The 12,032-nt window shown below is 65.7% G+C and overlaps 1 protein-coding gene across 2 annotated transcripts; it reads right to left on the bottom strand.

The window, feature by feature from the left end:
* Positions 1-2,919: 2,919 nt before the first annotated feature.
* LOC142076532 (zinc finger and SCAN domain-containing protein 26-like) lies at positions 2,920-9,513 on the bottom strand. Of its 2 annotated transcripts, XR_012671205.1 has the most exons (5): positions 9,434-9,513; positions 6,469-7,091; positions 6,037-6,226; positions 3,619-5,102; positions 2,920-3,529 (listed from the first exon to the last, which is right to left on the bottom strand). XR_012671205.1 is itself a non-coding variant. In XM_075138839.1 (4 exons), exons 2-4 carry the CDS (start codon positions 6,979-6,981, stop codon positions 4,333-4,335), a joined length of 1,473 nt encoding a protein of 490 aa, XP_074994940.1. In that variant the 5' UTR covers positions 6,982-7,091; positions 9,434-9,512; the 3' UTR covers positions 2,920-4,332. The 2 variants fall into 2 exon arrangements, 1 of the variants encoding a protein (XP_074994940.1); XM_075138839.1 differs by having other exon boundaries at positions 2,920-5,102; positions 9,434-9,512.
* Positions 9,514-12,032: the final 2,519 nt, after the last annotated feature.

Below are 12,032 nucleotides of genomic sequence, written 5' to 3'. Positions count from 1 at the left end.
GGGGGCTGTGTCCGTGGAGGACGCTCATGGAGGTGGCATCACCTCAGGGTGATGGTGGGGGCTGTGTCCTTGGAGGACGCTCATGGAGGTGGCATCATCTCAGGGTGATGGTAGAGGCTGTGTCCTTGGAGGACGCTCATGGAGGTGGCATCATCTCAAGATGATGGTGGGGGCTGTGTCCGTGGAGGACACTCATGGAGGTGGCATCATCTCAGGGTGATGGTGGGGGCTGTGTCATTGGAGGACGCTCATGGAGGTGGCATCATCTCAGGGTGATGGTGGGGGCTGTGTCCTTGGAGGACGCTCATGGAGGTGGCATCACCTCAGGGTGATGGTGGGGGCTGTGTCCTTGGAGGATGCTCATGGAGGTGGCATCATCTCAGGGTGATGGTGGGGGCTGTGTCCTTGGAGGACGCTCATGGAGGTGGCATCATCTCAGGGTGATGGTGGGGGCTGTGTCCTTGGAGGATGCTCATGGAGGTGGCATCACCTCATGATGATGGTGGGGGCTGTGTCCTTGGAGGACGCTCATGGAGGTGGCATCACCTCAAGATGATGGTGGGGGCTGTGTCCTTGGAGGACGCTCATGGAAGTGGCATCACCTCATGATGATGGTGGGGGCTGTGTCCTTGGAGGACGCTCATGGAGGTGGCATCACCTCAAGATGATGGTGGGGGCTGTGTCCTTGGAGGATGCTCATGGAGGTGGCATCACCTCATGATGATGGTGGGGGCTGTGTCCTTGGAGGACGCTCATGGAGGTGGCATCACCTCAAGATGATGGTGAGGGCTGTGTCCTTGGAGGATGCTCATGTAGGTGGCATCACCTCAGGGTGATGGTAGAGGCTGTGTCCTTGGAGGATGCTCATGGAGGTGGCATCACCTCAGGGTGATGGTGGGGGCTGTGTCCGTGGAGGACACTCATGGAGGTGGCATCATCTCAGGATGATGGTGGGGGCTGTGTCCTTGGAGGATGCTCATGGACGTGGCATCATCTCAGGGTGATGGTGGGGGCTGTGTCCTTGGAGGACGCTCATGGAGGTGGCATCATCTCAGGGTGATGGTGGGGGCTGTGTCCTTGGAGGACGCTCATGGAGGTGGCATCATGTCATGGTGATGGTGGGGGCTGTGTCCTTGGAGGACGCTCATGGAGGTGGCATCACCTCAGGGTGATGGTGAGGGCTGTGTCCTTGGAGGATGCTCATGTAGGTGGCATCACCTCAGGGTGATGGTAGAGGCTGTGTCCTTGGAGGATGCTCATGGAGGTGGCATCACCTCAGGGTGATGGTGGGGGCTGTGTCCGTGGAGGACACTCATGGAGGTGGCATCACCTCAGGGTGATGGTGGGGGCTGTGTCCTTGGAGGACGCTCATGGAGGTGGCATCACCTCAGGGTGATGGTGGGGGCTGTGTCCTTGGAGGACGCTCATGGAGGTGGCATCACCTCAGGGTGATGGTGGGGGCTGTGTCCTTGGAGGACACTCATGGAGGTGGCATCACCTCAGGGTGATGGTGGGGGCTGTGTCCTTGGAGGACGCTCATGGAAGTGGCATCATCTCAGGGTGATGGTGGGGGCTGTGTCCTTGGAGGACGCTCATGGAGGTGGCATCACCTCAGGGTGATGGTGGGGGCTGTGTCCTTGGAGGACGCTCATGGAGGTGGCATCATCTCAGGGTGATGATGGACCAAAGCCCCACCCGGCACCGAAGGGGTTAAACTCCTCCTCACCCCCCCCCATCAAGGCAGGAGTGACAGCGGAGCCGACCAATCCGTGCACGAGTAGGGCCCCGCCCACTGGCCCCTGAGGAGGGGGGGGAGGGGCTCCCCGGGAGCAGGACGGGCGGGGGCGGCTTCCCGGAGGGTTGGGGGGGCGTCCAGGAGGACTCGGGGGGGGGTCCCGGGGGTCTCGGGGGGGAGTCCCGGGGGCTGGGGGGGGGTCCCTGAGAGCTGGGGGAGCCCAGGAGGGCTGGGGGGTACAGAGGGATTGGGGGTCCTGGAGGGCTGGCGGGGCGGGGGGGGGGTCCAGCGGGCTGGGGGGGTCCCAGAAAGCTGGGAGGGGGCTCCCCGAGTGCTGGGCGGGGGGTGCAGGGCTGGGAGGGGCAGAGATTTGGGGAGACACCAGGTTGCCTGGGGGGGGGCCTCCCTTAGAAGAGGGTGCGTGGGGGGGGGGGGGTTGCAATGCATTGCAAGCCCCGCGCTGCGATGCAGCACGCGGCACTGCAACCGCTGCACTGCAGTCGCGGCGCTGCACGGCAGCCTGACAGGCTGCAGCGCAAACGCTACGCTGGACTGCAAACGTGCAGCGCCGTGCCGCAGCGCAAGCCCTAGCGCTGCGTTTTAAGGGCCAGGCTGCAGCGCGAGCGCTCTGCTGCGGGGCAAACCGTACGCCGCATTTGGAGTGTTGCAGCGCAGCGCAAGCCTGGCGCCGCAATGCCAATGAAACGCCGCAGTGCAAGCACAACGCACGGGGCTGCAGGCAACGAAATGCAAGGCTGTGCATAGCGCAAGTGCAACGGTGCACTGGAGGCACCACTGCAGCTGCAGCGCCCCGTTGCAGCTGCAGCACAAACTTCACGGTGCATGGCAAGAGCCGCGTCGCGTGGCGGCGCGCCGCAAACGCGCTGCACTTGCATGGACCACCTCGCACCGCTGCAATCGCGGGCTGCAAGCGCAACGTGCAAGGCCGCAGGGTGGGGCACGGCTGCAAGCAGCACCGCATTGCAACCCCCCTGCATTGCAACCCCCGCGCCCCATCCGAAGCACCACGCTGCAGCGCTCCAGTGGCACCGCTGCGCTGTGTGGCACGCGCCAGGCTGCTCAACAGCCCCGTGATGCATTTCAGCCGCGACCTCCCATATCAAATGCTCTCGCCCCCCCCCCCCCGCATGCCGCAAGAAAAAACCACCACAAAGCAGCGCGGAGAGGTGGCTAAAACCGTCGTTACAGCGGGGGGGGTGCAAAAATTGGGGGGGGGGGGGGGAACCCGCCGGGAGGAGGGAAGCAGAGCTGCGAAGGAGCCACCCCGGCACCTGCGCATCCAGGCGAGCGGCTGGTGAGGTAGGTCGGTCTTCGAAATTTAAGGCGCAGGGCAAGGGGGGAGGGCGGGAGGGGACGGCGCTCGCTGCGATGAATAAATACCAAAAAGGGGGGGGGGGGGGGGACACACAAAAAGTTGAGTTGCGATTGGAGGGGAAGACGGGGTGTCCTGGTGGTGGGGTAAGGGTGGAGGGGAGATGGGAGGTGCCCGGAGGAGATGGGTGAGGGACCGGGGAGCAAGCAGGCTCATGGGGGACATCAAGTCATCGGTTCCTCTTTATCCCCACCCGTGTTACATCTCCTCTGGGACCTGGAGTCCTGGAGTCACCAGGCTCATGGGGGACATCAGTCACCAGCTCGTCTTTACCCCCCAGCCGTGTCGCATCTCCTCTGGGACCAGGGAGACACATCCTGCAGCCACCATGGAGGACATCAATCAGCAGCTCGTCATCCTACCGTCCACACTGCATCTCCTCTGGGACCAGGAGCTGCATCCTGGAGCCACCAGGTCCATGGAGGACATCAATCACCCGCTCGTCATCCTACCGTCCACATTGCATCTCCTCTGGGACCAGGAGCTGCACCCTGGAGCCACCAGGTCCATGGAGGACATCAATCACCCGCTTGCCATCCTACCGTCCACATTGCATCTCCTCCGGGACCAGGGAGACACATCCTGCAGCCACCAGGTCCATGGAGGACATCAATCACCAGCTCGTCATCCTACCGTCCACATTGCATCTCCTCTGGGACCAGGAGCTGCATCCTGGAGCCACCAGGCTCATTGGGGACATCAGTCATCACCTTGTCTTCACCCCCAGCCGTGTTACATCGCTGCGACGCTGTGTCCTGGAGCCACCAGGCTCGTGGGGGACATCAGTCATCAGCTCATCATCCCCCCCCATCCATATTGCATCTCCTCTGGGACCAGGAGGTGCATCCTGGGGCCACCAGGCTCTTAGGGCACATCAATCATCACCTCATCGTCACCCCCATCCGTGTCACATCTCTAGGACCAGGGAGCCTTGTCCTGGAGCCACCAGGCTCATGGGGGACATCAATCATCAGCTCATCATACCCCCACCCATGCTGCATCTCCTCCGAGCTGCCCGCTCCATCCGCAGCAGCTGCATGGTGCCACCTGGCAACGAAACCCGCACCGGCCATCGGGAGCAGCCACCAGGTCCACCTCACCCACCCAACCTCAACCATCCCCCATGGTGGTCGCCCATCACCACCTCCACCACCAAGGATGAAGTGGTACCACCCTCCTTCATCCTCCCCACCACCAAACCCCATCACTTGTCCCTGGCGGCCGCCCGGGCATGGATGCGCGTGTGCCGGGCGAGGGAGGACTTGTTGCTGAAGCTCTTCCCGCAGTGGGGACAGGGGAAGGGTCTCTCGCCCGTATGCGAGCGCTCGTGCACCGTCAGGTCCGCCAAGTACTTGAAGCTCTTGCCGCAGGCGCCGCAGGGGTAGGGTCGCTCCTCGGTGTGGCTCCGTTGGTGCATGGTGAGGTTGGACTGTTGGCTGAAGCGTTTGCCGCAGGCGGCGCATGGGTAGGGTCGCTCGCCCGTGTGCGACCGTTGGTGCTTGTTGAGGTCCGATGGGTTGGTGAAGGTCTTGCCGCAGGAGCCGCAGGCGTAGGGACGTTCGCCCGTGTGCAACCGTTGGTGGGTGGTGAGGGTGGAGAGGTGGCCGAAGCTTTTGCCGCAAGCCCCGCAGGCGTAGGGCTTCACCCCCGTGTGGGTTCGCTGGTGGGTCTTCAGGTGGGTCAACCGGCCGAAGCTCTTGCCACACTCGCCGCAGGGGTATGGACGGTCCTTCCCCTGCGCTGACGGCTTCACCCAGGGCTTCTCTGGGCTCCTGGTGTCCTTTGCTGGTCCAGGCGGACCTTGGGCGAGGGGCTGTGGGAAAGTGGTGGGATCCCGTGGGATCTGTCGCCGGTGGGTCGCTCTCCGGGCAGGGGTCCCAACCGCCGGGATGCCCTGGAGGATGCTGGGTGGGTGTAGGGGGTCTTGCCGTTGCAAAATGGATGCCTCTGGGTCTCTGCTCGCCATGGTGGGACCTGGTGGGGGGGGAAGCAGAAAATGCTTCATGAGTTGGTTCTCAGTGGAAGACACCATGCTTCTCCTCTGACCCCACTGCCCTCGATCTCCTCCAGCAACGGTGGAGATGGTCCAGCTCCCACCGTTGAGTGAAACCCAAAATCCATCCACGGATGGCCAGGAGGCCATGCTGGGACAGGGATGAAGATGAGGCCACCTCAGCAGAGGAGCCCAGCCAGTCCAACAGGCAAGGACGGCTGCAGGAAGACTTGGAGAGGAGCCCAGCATGCTCCAACCCTCACCCCAAAACACCCCAACTCCTTAAAGCCGCGTTCCCAGCATCGCCATGAAGGAGAAGCTGATGCTGGAGGAAGGGACAAGATTTTGGGGCTCATGGTTTCCAGAGGGCAAACGGAGAGAACAAGAGCTCTCTATGGAGATGATCTCATGGTCTTCATTCCAAGATCTCCATTCTTTTCCAACTTCTCCGCAACTCAGGAGGGGGTTGTCTTCCAGCTTCCCACGCTGGCGTGGACATCTCGCAGCCCTTCTTCTCACTTCAGTTTGGCTTTCGAGCCCAAGGAGACCTTTCTTCTCACACCGCAAACAGGGCTCAAGATCACACGTGGTGGCACCACTGCAGGAGTCTCCATCTGGATCCTTCTTGGGGTCACGTCCTTCTTCTTTCTCAATACCCCAAGAGTTTTCCCAGCACCAGGACCTCATTTTTGGCCCTTTCCCCCCTTCGCTCTCACTCATCCTCCACCAAGAGCAACAAAATCACCCCAAAAAAGAGCAACGACACCATGGGAGCGCCCCTGGGGAGGACCAGACGGGGCCAAGCAGGAGACACCCCACCACTTCCAAGCCCCCCCCGGCTCCTACAGCAGCTTCTTCACCCCTTTTTTTGTAGGGGGGAAGGGTGTGAAGGATCTCTTTCCTTCAGCCCATTACCTGGTTCCTGCAGGTGCCGCTCCTCTTCCTCAGGGACAAACTTGACCTTGCCCCGGGCCACCTCCTCCCGCCAGCCGTCCCCAGAGGGGAGCTGGGGTGACTCCAACGGAGGGCTCGGGGGGTCCCCCGCTGCTTCGGGGTCCTCTGCATCCCCCGGGGCCACCTCCTCCACCTTCACGCGCACCGTCACCTGTGGGACCCAAGGAAAAAGGGGCACCCAGGTGTTGCAGAGGGGGGGGGTTGGGTGCCTGGGACCCCCAACCCTCCTGCCTTTCCAGGGTCAGTTTTGGGGTGTCCTGTGGGAATGAGCTCGGAAGCAATGCTGGGGGGGGGGGGGGGGGGGGGGAAGTTGTGCCCAGTTTTGGGGGATGGGAGGGTGGGATCTCCTTGCAAAACCCCGACCCCGGGGCAGGATCTGGCCGCTGCTCTCACCTGCTGCTCCCAAATCCCATCGGGATCTCCCTGTCCCAACTGGAAGCTCTCGGCCAAGGCGACGGCTTGGGCGCAGGATTCGGGATGTCGGACCCAGACCCAGCTCTGGATTTCCTCGGGAAGGATACTGAGGAATTGCTCCAGCACCAGCAGCTCCATGATCTGCTCCTTGCTCCGCACCTCCGGCCGTAACCAACCCTGCGACAGCTCCCGCAACCGCCGGCAAACATCCCGCGGTCCCGACGCCTCCTGGTACCGGAATTGCCGGAACCGCAAGCGACGCATTTCCGTGCCGGCACCACCGGCACCACTGCCGTGCAGTGCCGGTACCAACCGCCGTGCCCACTCCCCCCGGGGCCAGCGGCGTCTCTCGGTCACCCGCTCCAAGGACACCAGGGACCCCTCTGTGTCCTCCTCCGGGCACGGCGAGGGGGGTCGGGGGGCCGGGGGATGCCGGCGGCCTCCCCCCTCTGGTTGCAGCCGCCAGCGGGGTCGCATCGTCGGGGTCTCCATGCTGCCTGCCTCCGTCGCTGCTGTGTGTTCCCCTGCAAGGTCTCCCGGGGGGGGGGGTGTGTGTGCGATGGAGGGGGGGAGGCTTTGCAAAGCGGCCGGTGGGGTGGGCTCTGTGGGGGGGGAGAGCAGGGCATGGCTTTGCAAAGACACACTCTGGTCCCCCAGCTTTGTGACCCCCCCACCCGCACCCCCCAGCCTTGCAGAGCCCCCCCACCTCAACCCATACCCTTGCAAGAGCTCTCCAAAGCTTGCAAAAACCCTCCCCCAGCCCCCCAGCTTTGCAAATTGCGCCCCCCCCCCGAACCATGCAATATCCCTACCCCCACCCCCAGCATTCAAAGCCCCCAGGTATTGCAGCGTGTCCCCCACCCCCATTGACTCCCAGCCTTGCAAAAGTCCCACAAAGCCACGCTCCCCCCCCTGAGCTTTGCACCGCCCCCCTCCCCCCCCCCCCCAGGCCTATGCAATATCCCCTCCCCATTCCCCGGCTTGCAAAGCCCCCAGGTCCTTGCAATGTTGCCCCGCCCGGACCCCCAGCTTTGCAAACTGCCCCCCCTCACCTTGCAACCCCCCCCCCCCCCCGGCCTTTGCAAAGCCCCCCCAGCTCTGGGCCTTTCAAAGCCCCCAGGACCATGCAATGTGCCGCCCCCCCCCCCCGACCTCCACACTTGCAAAGCCCCCCAGGCCTTGCAATATGCCCCCCCCCCCAACCTCGCAAAGTTCTGGGAAGCTCACAAAGACCCCCCAGCCTTGCAAACCCCCCCTCAACCACGCAACACGGCCCCTCCCCCCCACAGCTTGCAAAGCCCCCAGGCCTTTGCAATATGCGCCCCCCCCCCCCCCCCCCAACCCCCAACCTTGCAAAGCCCCCTCCTTCCAGCCTTGCAAAAGCTCCGGGAACCTCGCAAAGCCCCCCCCCCCAACCCTGCAACGCTCCCTCTGGCCTTGCAACCCCCGCCCCCGGACCATGCAAAGCTCCCCCCCGGCTTTGCAACGTGCCCCCCCCCGCCCCGCCTTTGCAGAAGCCCCGGGAGCCTTGCAACCCCCCCAGGACCTTGCAATACCCCCCGCGGCCTTGCAATCTGACCCCCCCCGCCGCCTTGCAAAGTGCCCCCCCCCCGCCCCACATCTTTGCAAAAGCCCCGGGAGCTTTGCAAAGCACCCCCCCCCCCCCGCCTTGCAACACCCCCCAGGACCATGCGACCGCCTCAGGACCATGCAACCCCCCGCCCGGCCATGCAACACCCCCCAGGACCACGCAAAGCCCCCCCCACCATACAACACCCCCCAGGACCACGCAAAGCCCCCCCCCACCATACAACACCCCCCAGGACCACGCAAAGCCCCCCCCCCCACCATACAACACCCCCCAGGACCACGCAAAGCCCCCCCCACCATACAACACCCCCCAGGACCACGCAAAGCCCCCCCCCCATACAACACCCCCCAGGACCACGCAAAGCCCCCCCCCATACAACACCCCCCAGGACCACGCAAAGCCCCCCCCACCATACAACACCCCCCAGGACCACGCAAAGCCCCCCCCCCACCATACAACACCCCCCAGGACCACGCAAAGCCCCCCCCACCATACAACACCCCCCAGGACCACGCAAAGCCCCCCCCCCGCATACAACACCCCCAGGACCACGCAAAGCCCCCCCCCCCCATACAACACCCCCCAGGACCACGCAAAGCCCCCCCCCCCCACCATACAACACCCCCCAGGACCATGCAAAGCCGCCCCACACCATACAACACCCCCCAGGACCACGCAAAGCCGCCCCACACCATACAACACCGCCCAGGATCACGCAAAGCCCCCCCACCATACAACACCCCCCTGGATCACGCAAAGCCCCCCCCACCATACAACACCCCCCAGGACCACGCAAAGCCCCCCCCACCATACAACACCCCCCAGGATCACGCAAAGCCCCCCCCCATACAACACCCCCCAGGACCACGCAAAGCCCCCCCCCACCATGCAACACCCCCCAGGACCACGCAAAGCCCCCCACACCATAAAACACCCCCCAGGACCACGCAAAGCCCCCCCCCCCATACAACACCCCCCAGGACCACGCAAAGCCCCCCCCACCATACAACACCCCCCAGGACCACGCAAAGCCCCCCCCCACCATACAACACCCCCCAGGACCACGCAAAGCCCCCCCCCCCCATACAACACCCCCCAGGACCACGCAAAGCCCCCCCCCCATACAACACCCCCCAGGACCACGCAAAGCCCCCCCCCCCATACAACACCCCCCAGGACCACGCAAAGCCCCCCCCCACCATACAACACCCCCCAGGACCACGCAAAGCCCCCCCCCCCCCCATACAACACCCCCCAGGACCATGCAAAGCCCCCCCCCCACCTTGCAACGTGCCCCCCCGCCCCATCCTCCTTGCAACACCCCCCTCTCCGGCCCCGCAGCCCCCCCCGGACCTGGGGTCCCGGCGCCGCAGCCCCGCCGCTCCCCGCTCGCCGACACAAAGGGCCGGAGCGGCCGGGCCCGGCCCCGCCGCCCCCCCGACCCCCCCCCCCCCCCCGCCCCGCGGTGGCCGTCGCCGCCGTCACTCAGCGCCGGGACCGGCCTTAACCCTCCGCAGCCCGGAGCCGGCGGGAAGGGGGTTAACACCCCCCCGGGGGGGGGGCTGGGCAGCCCTGTGCACCCTGACGCCCCTAAACTGTGCACCCCCCTCTCTGTGCACCCCATTGCACCCCTAAAACTGTCCGCCCCCCCGTGCACCCCGCCCCGTGCACCCTCATAGCACCCCCAAAATGTCACATCCCGCCGTGCACCCTCGTCCTGTGCACCCCATTGCACCCCCCTCCCTGTGCACCCCATTGCACCCCCAAAACTGGCCCCCCTCGTGCACCCCGCCCTGTGCACCCTCATTGCACCCCCAAAATGTCACAGCCCGCCGTGCACCCTCGCCCTGTGCACCCCATTGCACCCCCGCCCTGTGCACCCCATGAACCCCCTTCCCCATTGCACCCCCCTTTTCCATTGCCTCCACCCGCGGGCACCCCCAAACTGTGCGCCCCATCCCTCTGCACCCCACCCCTCTGCAACTCCGCCCTGTGCACCCCATTGCACCCCCAAAACTGGCCCGCCCCCACGTGCACCCCGCCCTGTGCAGCCTCATAGCACCCCCAAAATGTCACATCCCGCCGTGCACCCTCGTCCTGTGCACCCCATTGCACCCCCGTCCTGTGCACCCCATGAACCCCCTTCCCCATTGCACCCCCCTTTTCCATTGCCTCCACCCCCGGGCACCCCCAAACTGTGCTCCCCATCCCTCTGCACCCCATCCCTCTGCACCTCCGCCCTGTGCACCCCATTGCACCCCCAAAACTGGCCCCCCCACACGTGCACCCCGCCCTGTGAACCCTCATTGCACCCCCAAAATGTCACATCCTGCCGTCACCCTCGCCCTGTGCACCCCATTGCACTCCCCTCCCTGTGCACCCCATTGCACCCCCAAAACTGGCCACCCCCGTGCACCCCGCCCTGTGCACCCTCATTGCACCCCCAAAATGTCACAGCCCGCCGTGCACCCCGCCCTGTGCACCCCATTGCACCCCCAAAATGTCACATACTGCCGTGCACCCCCGCCCTGTGCACCCCATGAACCCCCTTCCCCATTGCACCCCCCTTTTCCATTGCCTCCACCCCCGGGAACCCCCAAACTGTGCTCCCCACCCCTCTGCACCCCATCCCTCTGCACCTCCGCCCTGCGCACCCCATTGCACCCCCCCCGTGCACCCCCAAATTGTGGACTCCGTCTCTGTGCATCCCATTGAACCCCCAGACTGTGCGCCCCCTCCCTGTGCACCCCCAAACTGTGCACCCCATTGCACCCCATTCCTGTGCACCCCATCAGCCCCCCCCAACATTTGCACCCCCCTTTCCATTGCATCCTCCCCATGCACCCCCTCATTGCACCCCCATCCCTGGGCACCCCTCTTCGGCACCCCCCACCCTGCACCCACCTTGGTGCCCCCCTGCACCCCACCCCAATGCACCCCCCTTCGCTCTCTGCACCCCCACCCCCAAACACCCCATGGCCCCTTTCGGCCGCCGTACGCTGGGGGGGGGCAGCGAGGGACACCCCGCAGGTCTCCATTGGGCCAACGCGCTGTCAATCACGCTGAGACACACCCCCCCCGAGGTGGAGCGTGTGAACTCCTCCCCTGCGGCAGGGGGCGGGAGTGACAGCGCGGCGGACCAATAGGCGAGCGAAAGACGGCGAATGGGCGGGACCGGGCCAAGGGGGACACGCCCCCGTGGGGAGGGGGAGGGCGGGGTGCTGGGCGCTGCACGCGGGGGGGAGGGTCGTGACGTGGGTGCTCGGCGCTGCAGAGGGGGTGCGCCCCCCCCCCCCGGGTGCTGCACGGGGGGTGCCCCCCCCCCCCGGGTGCTGCACGGGGGGTGCCCCCCTCCCCGGGTGCTGCACGGGGGGTGCCCCCACCCCTGGGTGCTGCACGGGGGTGCGCCCCACCCCTGGGCGCTGCACGGGGGGTGCCCCCACTCCTGGGTGCTGCACGGGGGTTGCCCCCACCCCTGGGCGCTGCACGGGGGGTGCCCCCACCCCTGGGTGCTAAGCATTGCACATGAGGGGTGCTCCCACCCCTGGGTGCTGGGTGCTGCACGGGGGGTGCCCCCACCCCTGGGTGCCCAGGCCGGGCTGTTCCGCCGCTCCCGCTCCTGCCCATCCCCGTGCCCGCGACGGGTTGAGCTCCCCGGGTCCGCGCTGGCGGCACCGGATCCGCGCCCTGCCGGGGCCCCGCGGCACCGCCAGCACCCGGGCTGCCTCGGGCCGGCGGGACGGGACGGGGACGGGGCCTCACCCCGCCCTGCCACCGCCGCGGGCCCCCAGGGGTGCGTGGGGGTGGCGAGCGCCGCGGCTTCCTCTGCCCTCGCTCCCCCTCTCCTTCCCTCTCCTCCCCTTTGCTCCTCTCTTTCTCTCCTTATTTTCCTTCTTTCCCCGTTCTTCCCTTCTTTTCCCACCTCCTTCCTTCTTTCCCCCCTATTTTTATT

This window comes from Calonectris borealis, unplaced genomic scaffold, assembly GCF_964195595.1.
Source record: "Calonectris borealis unplaced genomic scaffold, bCalBor7.hap1.2 HAP1_SCAFFOLD_59, whole genome shotgun sequence".
Taxonomy (NCBI): Eukaryota; Metazoa; Chordata; class Aves; order Procellariiformes; family Procellariidae; genus Calonectris; species Calonectris borealis.
This window is presented reverse-complemented; position numbering and strand designations above follow the sequence as displayed.